This window comes from Dermochelys coriacea, chromosome 1 (assembly GCF_009764565.3).
Source record: "Dermochelys coriacea isolate rDerCor1 chromosome 1, rDerCor1.pri.v4, whole genome shotgun sequence".
Lineage (NCBI taxonomy): Eukaryota > Metazoa > Chordata > Testudines > Dermochelyidae > Dermochelys > Dermochelys coriacea.
Window position 1 is genome coordinate 141,478,357 of NC_050068.2, and position 12,189 is coordinate 141,490,545.

At 41.5% G+C, this 12,189-nt stretch overlaps 1 protein-coding gene across 2 annotated transcripts in view; it reads left to right on the forward strand.

The window, feature by feature from the left end:
* Positions 1 to 12,189, forward strand: part of SMS (spermine synthase) — a 73,015-nt gene that overhangs the window by 31,992 nt on the left and 28,834 nt on the right. For both annotated transcript variants that reach the window (XM_043504771.1, XM_038379638.2), the window contains exon 3: positions 9,742 to 9,835. In XM_043504771.1, the coding sequence (XP_043360706.1) occupies positions 9,742 to 9,835 (94 nt within the window). The remainder of the gene's footprint in view (positions 1 to 9,741; positions 9,836 to 12,189) is intronic.

Sequence of the window (12,189 nt, forward strand, 5' to 3'; positions counted from 1 at the left end):
CCATCGTTTATCACTGCTGCTTTAACCTCAGGATTCTCAATTTTCCAATGATAAGATCGTTATATGTTTAACCACGTTTTAGCTTTAGAAAATTGCATCATGTGAATGATAGATGTACTAACTGAAGTGCATTTTCTGGAGAGAAGAAAAATGAAATCCCCAGGGCTTTTGTTTTTCCCAGATCTGAAGAAGAGTTCTGTGTAGTTCAAAAACTTGTCTCTCTCATCAACAGAAGTTGGTCCAATAAAGTCACCCCTCTTGTTCCTAGATACACTAACTTGGTATTTTTGCCTCTTTATTGCCATTGCTTTTGGCTATTTTACCAACCCATTGGTAATTTCCCCAAAAATATGAGCGGGACACACTTTTATATAAGCAGATCTAATTGAGACAAACTAATAAATAAAACCAGGCTCAGTTTATTCCCCTTAGCTGCTTTACCATGCAGAATATATATATATATATTTTTTTTTTTGAAGGACTGCATATTTAATATAATTGGCCTATTTGATGCTTCACATCATGAATTAGATTAGCTTTACTGCATTTATGCCTGACCATTTTGTAACTTTGGCTCATCCTTGAAGGCAGAAACCAAAAGCTGTACAGCTTGACATGGTTTTTATGCTTTGTGGTTTTTATTAGTGTTCGCTTGCTTAGCTATGCTAATCTAAATGCAGTGGTGCAAGCTCGGAGTATAGAGATGTTGCGGTTTATCCTAGTTTGCAAAGTGAGAAGTGTCACCATGACTGTACGGGGTTTTCTTGTGGGACTTGTTTTCTTTCTTACGCAATTTTGAGCTGTACCTGTGCAAAATCACAGTTTATACTATGGCAGGGGGTTTGTGATAGGAACGTACACACATTGTTTTATCGGTTTAGCTACACAGATAAAAAAATACTCAGTGCAGAAAAGGCCTTATATCTTCCACTAAAAAAGATTCTTCTTGAATCTTCTGTTACCTAGAGGCTTGCCAGACTGCAGCGCGCTCGCTCTCTCTCTCTTTTTTTTTTTTTTTTTTAAACTGAACCCTCTTTACTAAAAAGGTTAAAGGAAACTCCAAATTTTGTAACTTTTGTTACAGCCCATTAAAACATTTGTGGACATAGTTATACATTTAGTCAAATGTTAGCTGGACTTAAGAAAACCCTGAGGCCTTGTATATACTAGAATGTACTGCTTGAATTATACATATAGAATTTGTATGTTAATAAAACAATGTCTTTAGATTTACAGTTAGCAACTTCGTACATTGTTCTGTCATGCAGCTGTAGTTTGGCCTTTGTCAAAAGACCTTCATATTATTCCATTGGCAGTGGCTGAGTTAGTTACCTTACAAAACTATTTTGGCTTTGGTAGGAAACCTTGTAACTCTGATATTAAGGCCTCAATGGAGGGTGCTGTACTCAGATCCATCTTGCTGAACAGTGTCTCCTCTTTGTGAACCTGAATGAGGGGCTTTCATACTGGATTGCTGGATCTTGTCACACACAAACACTCCACGCTAAGTGGGAGGTGAAGCCCAGGAGGGAGAATAGCCAGCCTTAATATCAAAGTAATTGCTTTGGGTAGTTTCAGTACTTGCCTATGCCCTGAACCAGGCAAAGAAAGCTGGGCCAATGCAGAGCCACATGCAAAAGTGCTAAACCTAGAAAAACAAAAATGTTTTGAACAACTCAAATATATTGTTAAACATTGTGTATGCAATACAAACTCTGTAAAATGAGCACGCTACTCTTTAGTTGTAGTATATTAGAGATTCAAACTATTACCATTGCTGTTGACAAAAATTTGTCTGACAAAGACATTATCTGAACGGCCCTTTGGAAAGCTGCAGCTGTTAAATGAATCAGAGTTGATTTGCGGATTAAGCCACACTTTCCTGTTGTCATTGCCAAAATAACAGAACCGCGTCCTTCTTTGTCTGAAGTTAAGCTAGCAAAAGTCACATTTGGCAACTCTACCTGGTCCATTTAATTCATGATTTACTCTGACAAAGAATCTAATTGAAGAAGACTCACTTGAAAAATATTCACTAATCATTTTGTCAACACAAACGTAGGGGAAATAACCATTCACACCCCACACAGAAGCAAGACACTGCCCACTTTAACCAATCAAATCATTGCCAGTAGTGGTGTGAATGAATATTTTCTTTGCTGTACCAGCCTCATTGATCAAACACTGAGCCGGCAAATACACCAAAGTGCATTGTGGGACTTCAGCAATTTTTGTTTCTGACCAATATCTTTAAAGTCACTTATGTAAATTGCATTAACTTTTAAAAGGGTGTCTTGTGTTAAGCAGCACATTTCTACCTGAAATGTTACCAATTCTCATTACAGGTTGTACATGACATTGTAAGGAAAATTATTACTGCACTTTCAGTATATTTTTACTTTTTGCATATGTGCTGGTACCTTCCATACAGCAACTGGACAAGAAACTAATGATTAAAAGAAAATGTAAAACTTCAGAAATTGGCAGAGGAATTCAGGGTGAGGGGAGCACTAAAGGTAGTACCTGTAACTGTTTGAGGTTTATTTTTTTTTAATTGATGGTGCCATATAAATGAATACTGTATCTTACCGTGTTCTAGGGGCAGCTTTTGATAGGGTGTGTGGGTAAACTTGAGATTGCATGTGGTGCCTGGGCAGGCAGTGTATGTGGGGAAATGCGGGAGGAGTTGCTCCAAATCCACACTCATGGTGTGCCTGCACAACTGTGTAAAAGTAAAATCCATCTTTCTCATTTTAAAAAAAAAATTGTGTGTGTGTGTGTATATATATATATATATATATATATATATATATATATATATATATATATATATATATATAAAGAGCTACTTCTCTGAGTAGCTGTGACCTTCACCTTTTTTTAAACCTCTGTTCAGCCTTGGAACACAGTAGAGCACTGTGATTTTATTGGCATTTGTGTCAGCCACACTGGTGGTTCTGTAGATTATGATTCTGTGTTGGCCTACAGCAGGAGGGTGAAGGATTTTTTTTATCTCATGTTAACACCTCTTTAAAAAAGGCTAGTCTGGACACTCTCCAAACCTTTGTTTCAGGGCTTGTCTTCACATACGGTGCTATAGCAGCGTAGCTGCAGCACTTAAGTGGAGACGCTCCTACACTGACGGGGGAGCTTCTCCTCTCCGTGTAGTTAATCCACCTCCGCAAGAGGTAGTAGCTATGTTGTGGAAAGAAGCTCTCCAATTGACATAGCACTGTCTATGATGGGGGTTAGGTGGGTTTAACTTTGTCCCTCAGGGGGTGGATTTTTCACACCCCTGAACAACTTAGTTATACCGCAGTAGGTCTGAAGTGTAGACCTGGCCTCAGGCTATAAATTATGTGGTTTACCCTCGGAATCATCCTAGAGTCAGAAGGCATAATCAAATCTGTAGTCACTTGCTAGCCCTGTCACTGTCTCTTGTAACATTGGATATATCTTAAATGCCTTCATTTTGCCATCTGTATAATTAAAATGCCTACTATGCAGGAATGGTATAGTGATGGCTTTCATTCATGTTTGGTAAACGCTTTGAGATCCATTGGGACATACTAATAGATGTGCAAAGTTTGATTTATTAAAATAATACCATTGAAATGTCTCAATTAGGATTGGCTTCTGTCCCCTCCTCTATTATGAGGAATACCTAAGTGACAGAAGACAACATTTTAAAAGTGACCTGTCTATGAAAATACTTAGGTTGCTGTATGATATGCAAAGAAGGCCTGAAATGGGGGTGTGTTGTGTTGTCTCCTACTCTCTCCCCCATAGTCCTCTCTCAACCCTTAATTGAAGGGGTCAGGGTGCTGAATCCTAAGCAAAATGGACTCCTCTTTGAGTTTTTTTAAATTTAACAGGAGTTAACTCAAATCTCCATCCCACAGCTTCAAGTGGTATAAAAAAGTCACTTCCTAGTTCATAAGTATAAAGGAAATGAAACCTGATGAACTGATGTCCTCTAATCTCCAACCACCCCTCGCAGAAGGTTGGACAAGACAACCAACGTAGGCAAGACCTGAATGTTAAATGTTAGAAAAAATAAAACAAGTAAACCCTATTCTGATGAGGTATGCATGCTCTCACCCCCCCGCAGGGGAAAAAAGAAAGCTCTATGTGATTCCTTCAACCTGTGTAAAGAGAAGGGTGGCTGGCAGCATTCAGGCCCACAGCTTCAGCAGCACCAAGGCCCCTGGCTGAGCCAGGCTTCTGCTCAGACTCTACCTCCACTACCCCTTAAAGGGGGGAAAGGCTTGCTTGACTTGGGCTGCTTCTCATCTTTTTTCACTATCCCTCTACATTGCTGCCCAACACCACTGAAGATTAATTTTAATTACAGAAGTAAGGTGTAGGAAAGGAGAGTAAAGCATCTGGCATTACTGGAAAACAAAATCTTTGTATATATGTTCCTGTGGGCAGGAATTGTCACTTCAGGAGCCTCAACCTGATAGACCTCTAAGTGCTACCATAATAATAAACGTTTGACTATTTCTATCTTACAGACTGCGTTGGATATTTTCAACTAGTCTAGTTATTAATGTAAAAATTATTCTTGTTTTAGAATTTACAACATTTAAACTCCAGTATTAATCTACTTTTCAATCTTAAAAGTTGCTGATCTTAGAAGTGACACCTTGAAAACTTTTCTAATAATGTAAGTAACTACAGGTCTGATGCAATACCATTTCAAGTTGCTGAAATGTCTCACTTTGATTTCAGTGAGGTTTAGATCTGGCTCCAAACAATAGGACTGAGTTGGTGGAATGTGGTGGTAAGATACTGGGTTAGATTCTGCTCTCATTTGCTTCCTGATGATTTTGTGACTTAAACTAGTGAGTGTGGCTGATTAAAACACCCCTCACCCCCAGCCTTTAAGTGAGAGGACTCTAGCCCATTGAGTCAATTGTCCCCTTCTCGTTGCCTAACCAACTCAAAGTTAGGTCTAACTTAATAGTGGCAAAAATTTGTTTCCTTCTCTATAGTCCTTTTTTTTTTTAAATAAGAAATACTGAGGCAATGCTAGCAATTCAAGAAAACTGAACAGCTTTTGATGGCAGCCACCCTATGGTTACTTACAGTGTGATATCTCACTGCTCTATTAAAAATGTCATATGCATTTTCGGATTCCTTGTTTAAACTGTATGAAGCATTCTCATTGGATGTTGGGTGGTGAAGCTAGCCTCTGCTCATTGGCAACTTGGGGAAACTGGTCTTAGCAGTGTAGATAACACCGTTAGTAAGAAAACACTTACCTTAGGAGAGAGGATGAACTTTGAACAGAAATGCATAGCAATTCTTTTTGATTTTGCTGAATCTTAGCTTCCTCTGTAAATAACAAGTCTCCTGGCCACACCCTTGGGCTGCCCTACTCTTAGTAATGGGTGTTTTTCTAAACATATGATTGCAGTGGTTTGACTACATCTGTTTTCAAGACTGCCTAGTTTGTGGACACACTTAAATCGGTTTTAGCTTAATTTGGTAAACAAGTAAATCAATAACCAGCAGGGGTTTCCATCCAACTAAGCAGATTTAAAAACTAACTTTAGTTAAACTGATGCAACTTGCCTTTAGAAAAAGGCTAAGAATGTCTTCTGTTTAGAGGCAGGAAGTATAGGCTAGGTTTACAAATTGAATTATGGACCCTTTGAACCGCTCAGATGCCAGTTTGGGGAAGAAAGGAGGCATGATAGTAATCTTCCACTCACGTAAAGCCTAAAGGATCCTGTGATAACAGTTAAAATAACAAATAGATAAAATCCACATAGGTCTAGAAAAGCATCTGCTTTATATTCTAATACCTGCTGTAAAATAACCTTGCCTTTATATTGTGTCTCTATTTATTTATTTAAAAAAATTTACGAAGTATGTATGTATTGAGGAAGCAGCCCTGGAATGAGCTACATTGGAAGTGAAACATGGCAGTTGTTAAACAGTAATAGCAATGCCTCACTTTAGGACAGGAAATTGAAATTACAGGAGGGAATTTGTGTAGAGGAGATGACTACCCAAGTTAATAATGGCCAATGGGAGGTGAAATACTTCCAGTTGTTACAGTATGGGGATAAATTTCTGAAATGGCACATTTGATAGGACAGCATTCTCTGGCACCATGTTGAAGCATGGGTTTAGTACAGAATAGTAAGAGTGCCACCTAGCTACATGGTCTAGCACTATGGGTGGTGGTTAGGGGTTGGTCTGAATCAATTGACTTTAAACGTCAACAGGAGTACTTCCATTTAAGTATTTGATCAAAAACCATGCAGTCTCCTGGACTGAAGGCATTATACATACCTATAGGGCTAGTCTATAGCATGCTTGGGCAAGCACGCTTTATTAAAATCCCTTTCTGTAGTGGAGGGTGTCCAGCTATTGGAAGAAGTTGTCATGCAGGCTTCTGCATCCATGCTTGACTACTTCTTTCCAGCAGGATTGTTGCCAGCCAGGGTTTCTTTTGTAATGTGCCCAGAGTGCCTTAAGAAACAGACCAAGAGAAAGGGCTAAACATGCTTTTAGGGATACGCATGCATAAAGGCTAGAGAACAGTAATGGCAGCTCTTTATAGTGCTGTTTTTTGGGTAAAGAGGAAAAGATCCCAAATGTTTTCAGTCTTTTATGTTTCTCCCCTGATATGTGGCGTGAAATCTTGAATGTCAAAAATTTTGACCATCTCTAGGTTCTTAACCTCTCAGTCATATACAAAAGTTATTAAGTTATCATTTTCTGGTAGCGGAAAACTTGCTTATATGATTGGCTCCAGCAAAGCAGGATTTGCTATCTCCTGCTAACTTTTACCAGATCCTAGCCATCCCACTCATGAAACAAAAACCACTCCAGAGTTTCCTGGCTTTGATGTTGCTTCTATAGCATTTGTGTATAGGCAATGCTACAGTGTGCAGAATCTTGCAAAAACACCAGCTCTTGCATCCAAGCATTGATACTGGTGGAGTGTTCAGGGCTGGCTCTACCATATAAGAGTGGCTGGGGGGTGGGGAAAGATGGTGAATCTGAAGAATAGATGGGGACTGCAGTGGCAATGGTTGCTTTAAAAATAAATGACGTAACTTGGTTGTTTTTTACTGTTGTACATATTTCTGGAAAGCTGGAGAAACTCTCACTGTGTGTGCATTGCTATTGCTCATGTCCATCAGTGCACGAATGTGCTTATAACTAAGTTGCTGTATTGAGGATTGTCACTAACATTTTACCATAGTGTTGAGATGGAAGAAAAAACCAAACCATTATTATTAGAACAAAGTACCTGTGAGTGCTTTCTCCTAAGAGAGTGGTAATGTCACAGTGTTTCTAAAGTGATGGAATAGCATCCTAGTGACTAAGCTGATGGTTTAACAACTGCCATGTTTCACCTCCGATGTGGCTTATAATTATAAGACAAACATGAATCTATCACTGGAATGGCCAAACTTACTGACCCTCCGAGCCGCATACAATAATCTTGAGAAGTTTGAGAGCTGCAAGACGCGCACAACTTGCCGAGGTGCGGAGCTTCTGGCCCACCACCCTTTCATGGGGCTAAAGCCTTTACATCCCCCTCCCTGCAGGGCAGAAACCCCTAATCCTACTACCTTGGTACAGGGCAGATGCTCCGAATTTCCTCCCCCTTCTCGTTTGGTAGGCAGAGAATGGGGAGTGCGTGGGGGGTCCACGAGCCGCGCTTTAACTGTAAAAGAGCCACATGTGGCTCATTTTCCTCCATCAAACTGAACTAGCAGATTGCTTATTATGCAAAAGTTATTTACTAGATAGTAGGAGGAAAAAGACTGGTCCATTGGCTTTGGTGAACCATGGTTTTAATATTGTTAGTTTACAGATGTCTCATAGATAGTCTTAAGTATTAGTGGGAAAGGCCTTGAGTGGACTGTTTCTGATACTACCTGGTTCAGATGGAAAACTATAAATCTTCATATTTTAAAAAGTACTTTATAGATGTTACTGTAGATTTAAAAATAAAATTACTCCAAAGGGGATATGCTGCATATCCTTCTCCGAAGTCAGGTCCTGTAATAGAGACTTTGGTGAACTGAGACATCTCTTAAAGGAACTGGAGTTCCATCTTAAAGGCCTTCTCTTCTTTGCTTAAAAAACCCAACAAACCAAACCAAATCCTGCTGATATCCAAAGCAAATGGCTGATTGATGGCCTCTAGAATAGAGCAAATGGTTTTGTTGTTGGTTCAGTGCATGTCATCCATGGCCTCTTCCTTTTTAGTTTTTAGGGTAATCACTTTAAAGCCAAAATTACTGGAAACTTTAAAAGTTTCCAGTAATTAAACTTGCAGAAACTAGTTACCCGTTCTTACTTTGTACTTGTTTTGTCACTTAATTGTGTTTGTTGCTCCCCCCGCCCTCCTGTAAAATACACTTTTTATTTCTTATGAATAGTCATTAATCTGTTAACATGAAATCTGTCTGCATGAGGTGGCTCTCATACTTTACGTTCTCTTGAAGTGAAAGGCAAGGGAATAGCTAATTGTTTTCTGAAACTTGTTTTGTTTTTAACTATCTCATTATAATTCTCTAAACAAATTCTCATATTCAAAGAATAGAGACTGATGTGCAGTGTATTTTCCTTCTTGTTATGTCTGTGTTTGGTTTTTATGCACTGCTGTGGTTTTGTTTGTTTCTTTTAAGATTAGTTGTATGACCTTTAGGGGGTGGCTGTCCAGCTCCTGCCAACTCTGTATGTTGTTCAATTACTTTTTGAAAGAAACGGAGAGAAAATCATTATTTGACAGTGGAGCTGGAAAAATTACTAGACTTCTGAATTCATAGAATCATAGAATATCAGGGTTGGAAGGGACCTCAGGAGGTCATCTAGTCCAACCCCCTGCTCAAAGCAGGACCAATCCCCAACTAAATCATCCCAGCCAGGGCTTTGTCAAGCCTGACCTTAAAAACTTCTAGGGAAGGAGATTCCACCACCTCCCTAGGTAACGCATTCCAGTGTTTCACCGCACTCCTAGTGAAAAAGTTTTTCCTAATATCCAACCTAAACCTCCCCCACTGCAACTTGAGACCATTACTCCTCATTCTGTCATCTGCTACCACTGAGAACAGTCTAGATCCATCCTCTTTGGAACCCCCTTTCAGGTAGTTGAAAGCAGCTATCAAATCCCCCCTCATTCTTCTCTTCCGCAGACTAAACAATCCCAGATCCCTCAGCTTCTCCTCATAAGTCATGTGTTCCAGTCCCCTAATCATCTTTGTTGCCCTCCGGTGGATGTTTTCGAACTTTTTCACATCCTTCTTGTAGTGTGGGGCCCAAAACTGGACACAGTACTCCAGATGAGGCCTCACCAATGTCAAATAGAGGGCAACGATCACGTCCCTCGATCTGCTGACAATGCCCCTACTTACACGTCCCAAAATGCCATTGGCCTTCTTGGCAACAAGGACACACTGTTGACTCATAACCAGCTTCTCATCCACTGTAACCTTAGGTCCTTTTCTGCAGAACTGCTGCCTAGCCATTCGGTCCCTACTCTGTAGCGGTGCATAGGATTTTTCCGATCTAAGTGTAGGACTCTGCACTTGTCCTTGTTGAACCTCATCAGATTTCTTTTGGTCCAATCCTCTAATTTGTCTAGGTCCCTCTGTATCCTATCCTTACCCTCCAGCATTACATTGTATTAAGAAATAGTTTTTCCTCTTGGTAAACTACAATGTTGTTAATAAATGAAATCCTAATCACTATAATTTTGCTTTTTAGTTTTTCCAATCTGAGAATTTACCCTCATGGATTAGTATTGGTGGATCTGCAGTGCCACAGTGATGATATTAAAGGAAGAGATGAAATTGATCATGTAAGTATACCATTAGCCATCTCAAAGAACATAGAAGAAATCCTAGCAGTTTCTTTGAATATGTCCGTGTGGATCCCACTATAGGTGAATGTGTCCACAAGATCTGAGTCTTTTGAGTAGCAGTGTCTGTTGCGGCTGGCCATGCATCCTGTACCTTCTTGTGTTCTCATGCAGGAGTGTAAAAGTGGCTGCCACCCTTCCATCCCCTCGCCTCTTGCCACCTGTGGCAACAAAATAAAATCGTGGTGTCCAACCCACTATTTCTTAGTGTTGGCTAAATCTTCTGCCTGACTCTATCTACCTGATTTAGACTCAAGAACTAACACTCTGTGTGTGTCTCTGTGTGTATGTGTACGTACATACTTGCTCTAGTATATTGATAGAACTAAATCTTTCAGGATGTCTTTTTGTGGCCATATGAGGCTGCTTAGGACATTTTACCTAGATAGATCACCAGATGGCTGGTGTACCTCTCCGTCCAAATATGAAGGCCCACTCCACCAGAGCACAAACAATGTCTTCTGCCAGTTTCAGGAATATCTACAAGGCAGCAGTGTGGAGTAACCCACTGACTTTTGTCAAACTTCATGCCCTTAACTTAGCAGCCAGGTCAGATGCCAAGTTTGGGAGAACTGTACTGCAACTGCTGTTCAACTGAAACGCCTTATTCCCACCATCCGGAGGTGACACTGCTTAGTGGTAGTGCAAACTTCCGTATGCTGCTGTGTCTTAATGCCAAGTTGAAGAATCAGCTACCTTTTTACTTGCAGTGAGAGCCTCTGTATGCCCATTTGATCCTTGGCCTCCAGGCTGATATTGCCAATAAATGTGCCAGTTGTGATCATAGCTGTTGTCATGGGGATACTGTTCAATAGGAATTGGGCTAAGACTGTTAACTTCACATTGTCATAATTGTTGACCAGATCTGTATTGGTAACTTACAAGTGAAAGGCTGTGTGTCATTACTTTTCTCTTGAGATACCCAGTGTGACAGGATGAACACCGCATTGAAAGGGCCAGGGCCAGCGCCAGCGTGGGCTCTGTGTGCTAAGGTAGCTATGCCAGTCATGCATGGTAAAGAGGGGGACGCCCTGAGAAGGAAGTGGCTGCTGGAGCAATAGGAGGAACCTCCCAATGCCGGAGATCCTGTACCTCCCTTGTGTCATTGCCCTTCCACTTCCCCCCCACCCCCCGGCTCTGCAAGGAGTCGGGTGACCCCCAGAGAAGCCCAGGAGGGAGAGACTGGCATAGCTACCTGGCCAAGAGTCCATAAAGCTGCTACTGTGTAAAGTAAAGGTGGTGCTACTGACCTCTTTCAAACTCAGCCTCAAGCTTAACCCTTTCCTTCCATCTAAACACAAATTGTGTTAACCCAGGGCTTGGACCCAGGCTCTCAGGACTCCATGAGCCTGAGTCAAGCCAGGATCCTGGGTTCGAGACCTGTTGCTTTACAGGGTAGACAAAGCCCAACAGGACTTGTGCTTTGGGAATCCACCAAAGGCATTCCATGCTCCCATGTGCTGACTTTCTTTGTCCTCTTGACAGTCAAGTGTGGTGGTCAGTCCAAGGTTTCCCATGCTGCATCATGAACCAAGGGTTAGAGCAGCCCTGTGTTGGGAGGGTACTAGGAAGGTTGGGTGACTGGACTTAGGCCCACATAATGCAGTGTAGATGCTGGTTGGGACCCAGGGTTCAACAATTCCTAACCTGGGGTTACAAATGAATGTAGATACTCAAGCTGTAAGTTAACAAACCCATGGACTGCTAACTGGAATTCTGCTGACTCTGGGCTCTTACCCTTTGGGTATGTCTACACAGCAATTAAACATCTGTGGCTGGCTGGGTCAGCTGACTTGGACTTGTGGGACTATAAAATTTCTGTGCTGACATCCAGGCCCAAGCCTGAACATCTGTACTGCAAGTTTTCAGCCCTGCAAGGCTGACTCAGGCCAGCTGACTCGGGCTTGTGGGGCTCGGGTTGTGGGGCTGATAAATTGTGGTGTAGGTGTTCTAGCTCAGGTTGCAGCTCAAGTCCTGGGACCCTCCCACCTCATAGGGTCCAAGAGCCCCAAACCCAGCCTGAGCCGGAAGTCTGTACTGCCTCTAAACAGCCCCACAGCCTGAACCTGGCGAGCCCAAGTCAGCTGGCATGGGCCAGCCACAGGTATCTAATTGCAGTGTAGACATGCCCTAAGATGCTGGGGCCTGGACGGGGCTGGGCTGACCTCGGGGTGATAATTGGGCATGACCAGGGGCCCCAACCCAGCTGTACAGGCACCACAGGGAGACTTTTTTTTACACATTATTTAACGCTATTTCAAATTACTGTGTCGTGGGTGGGGAAGTGTATTTCT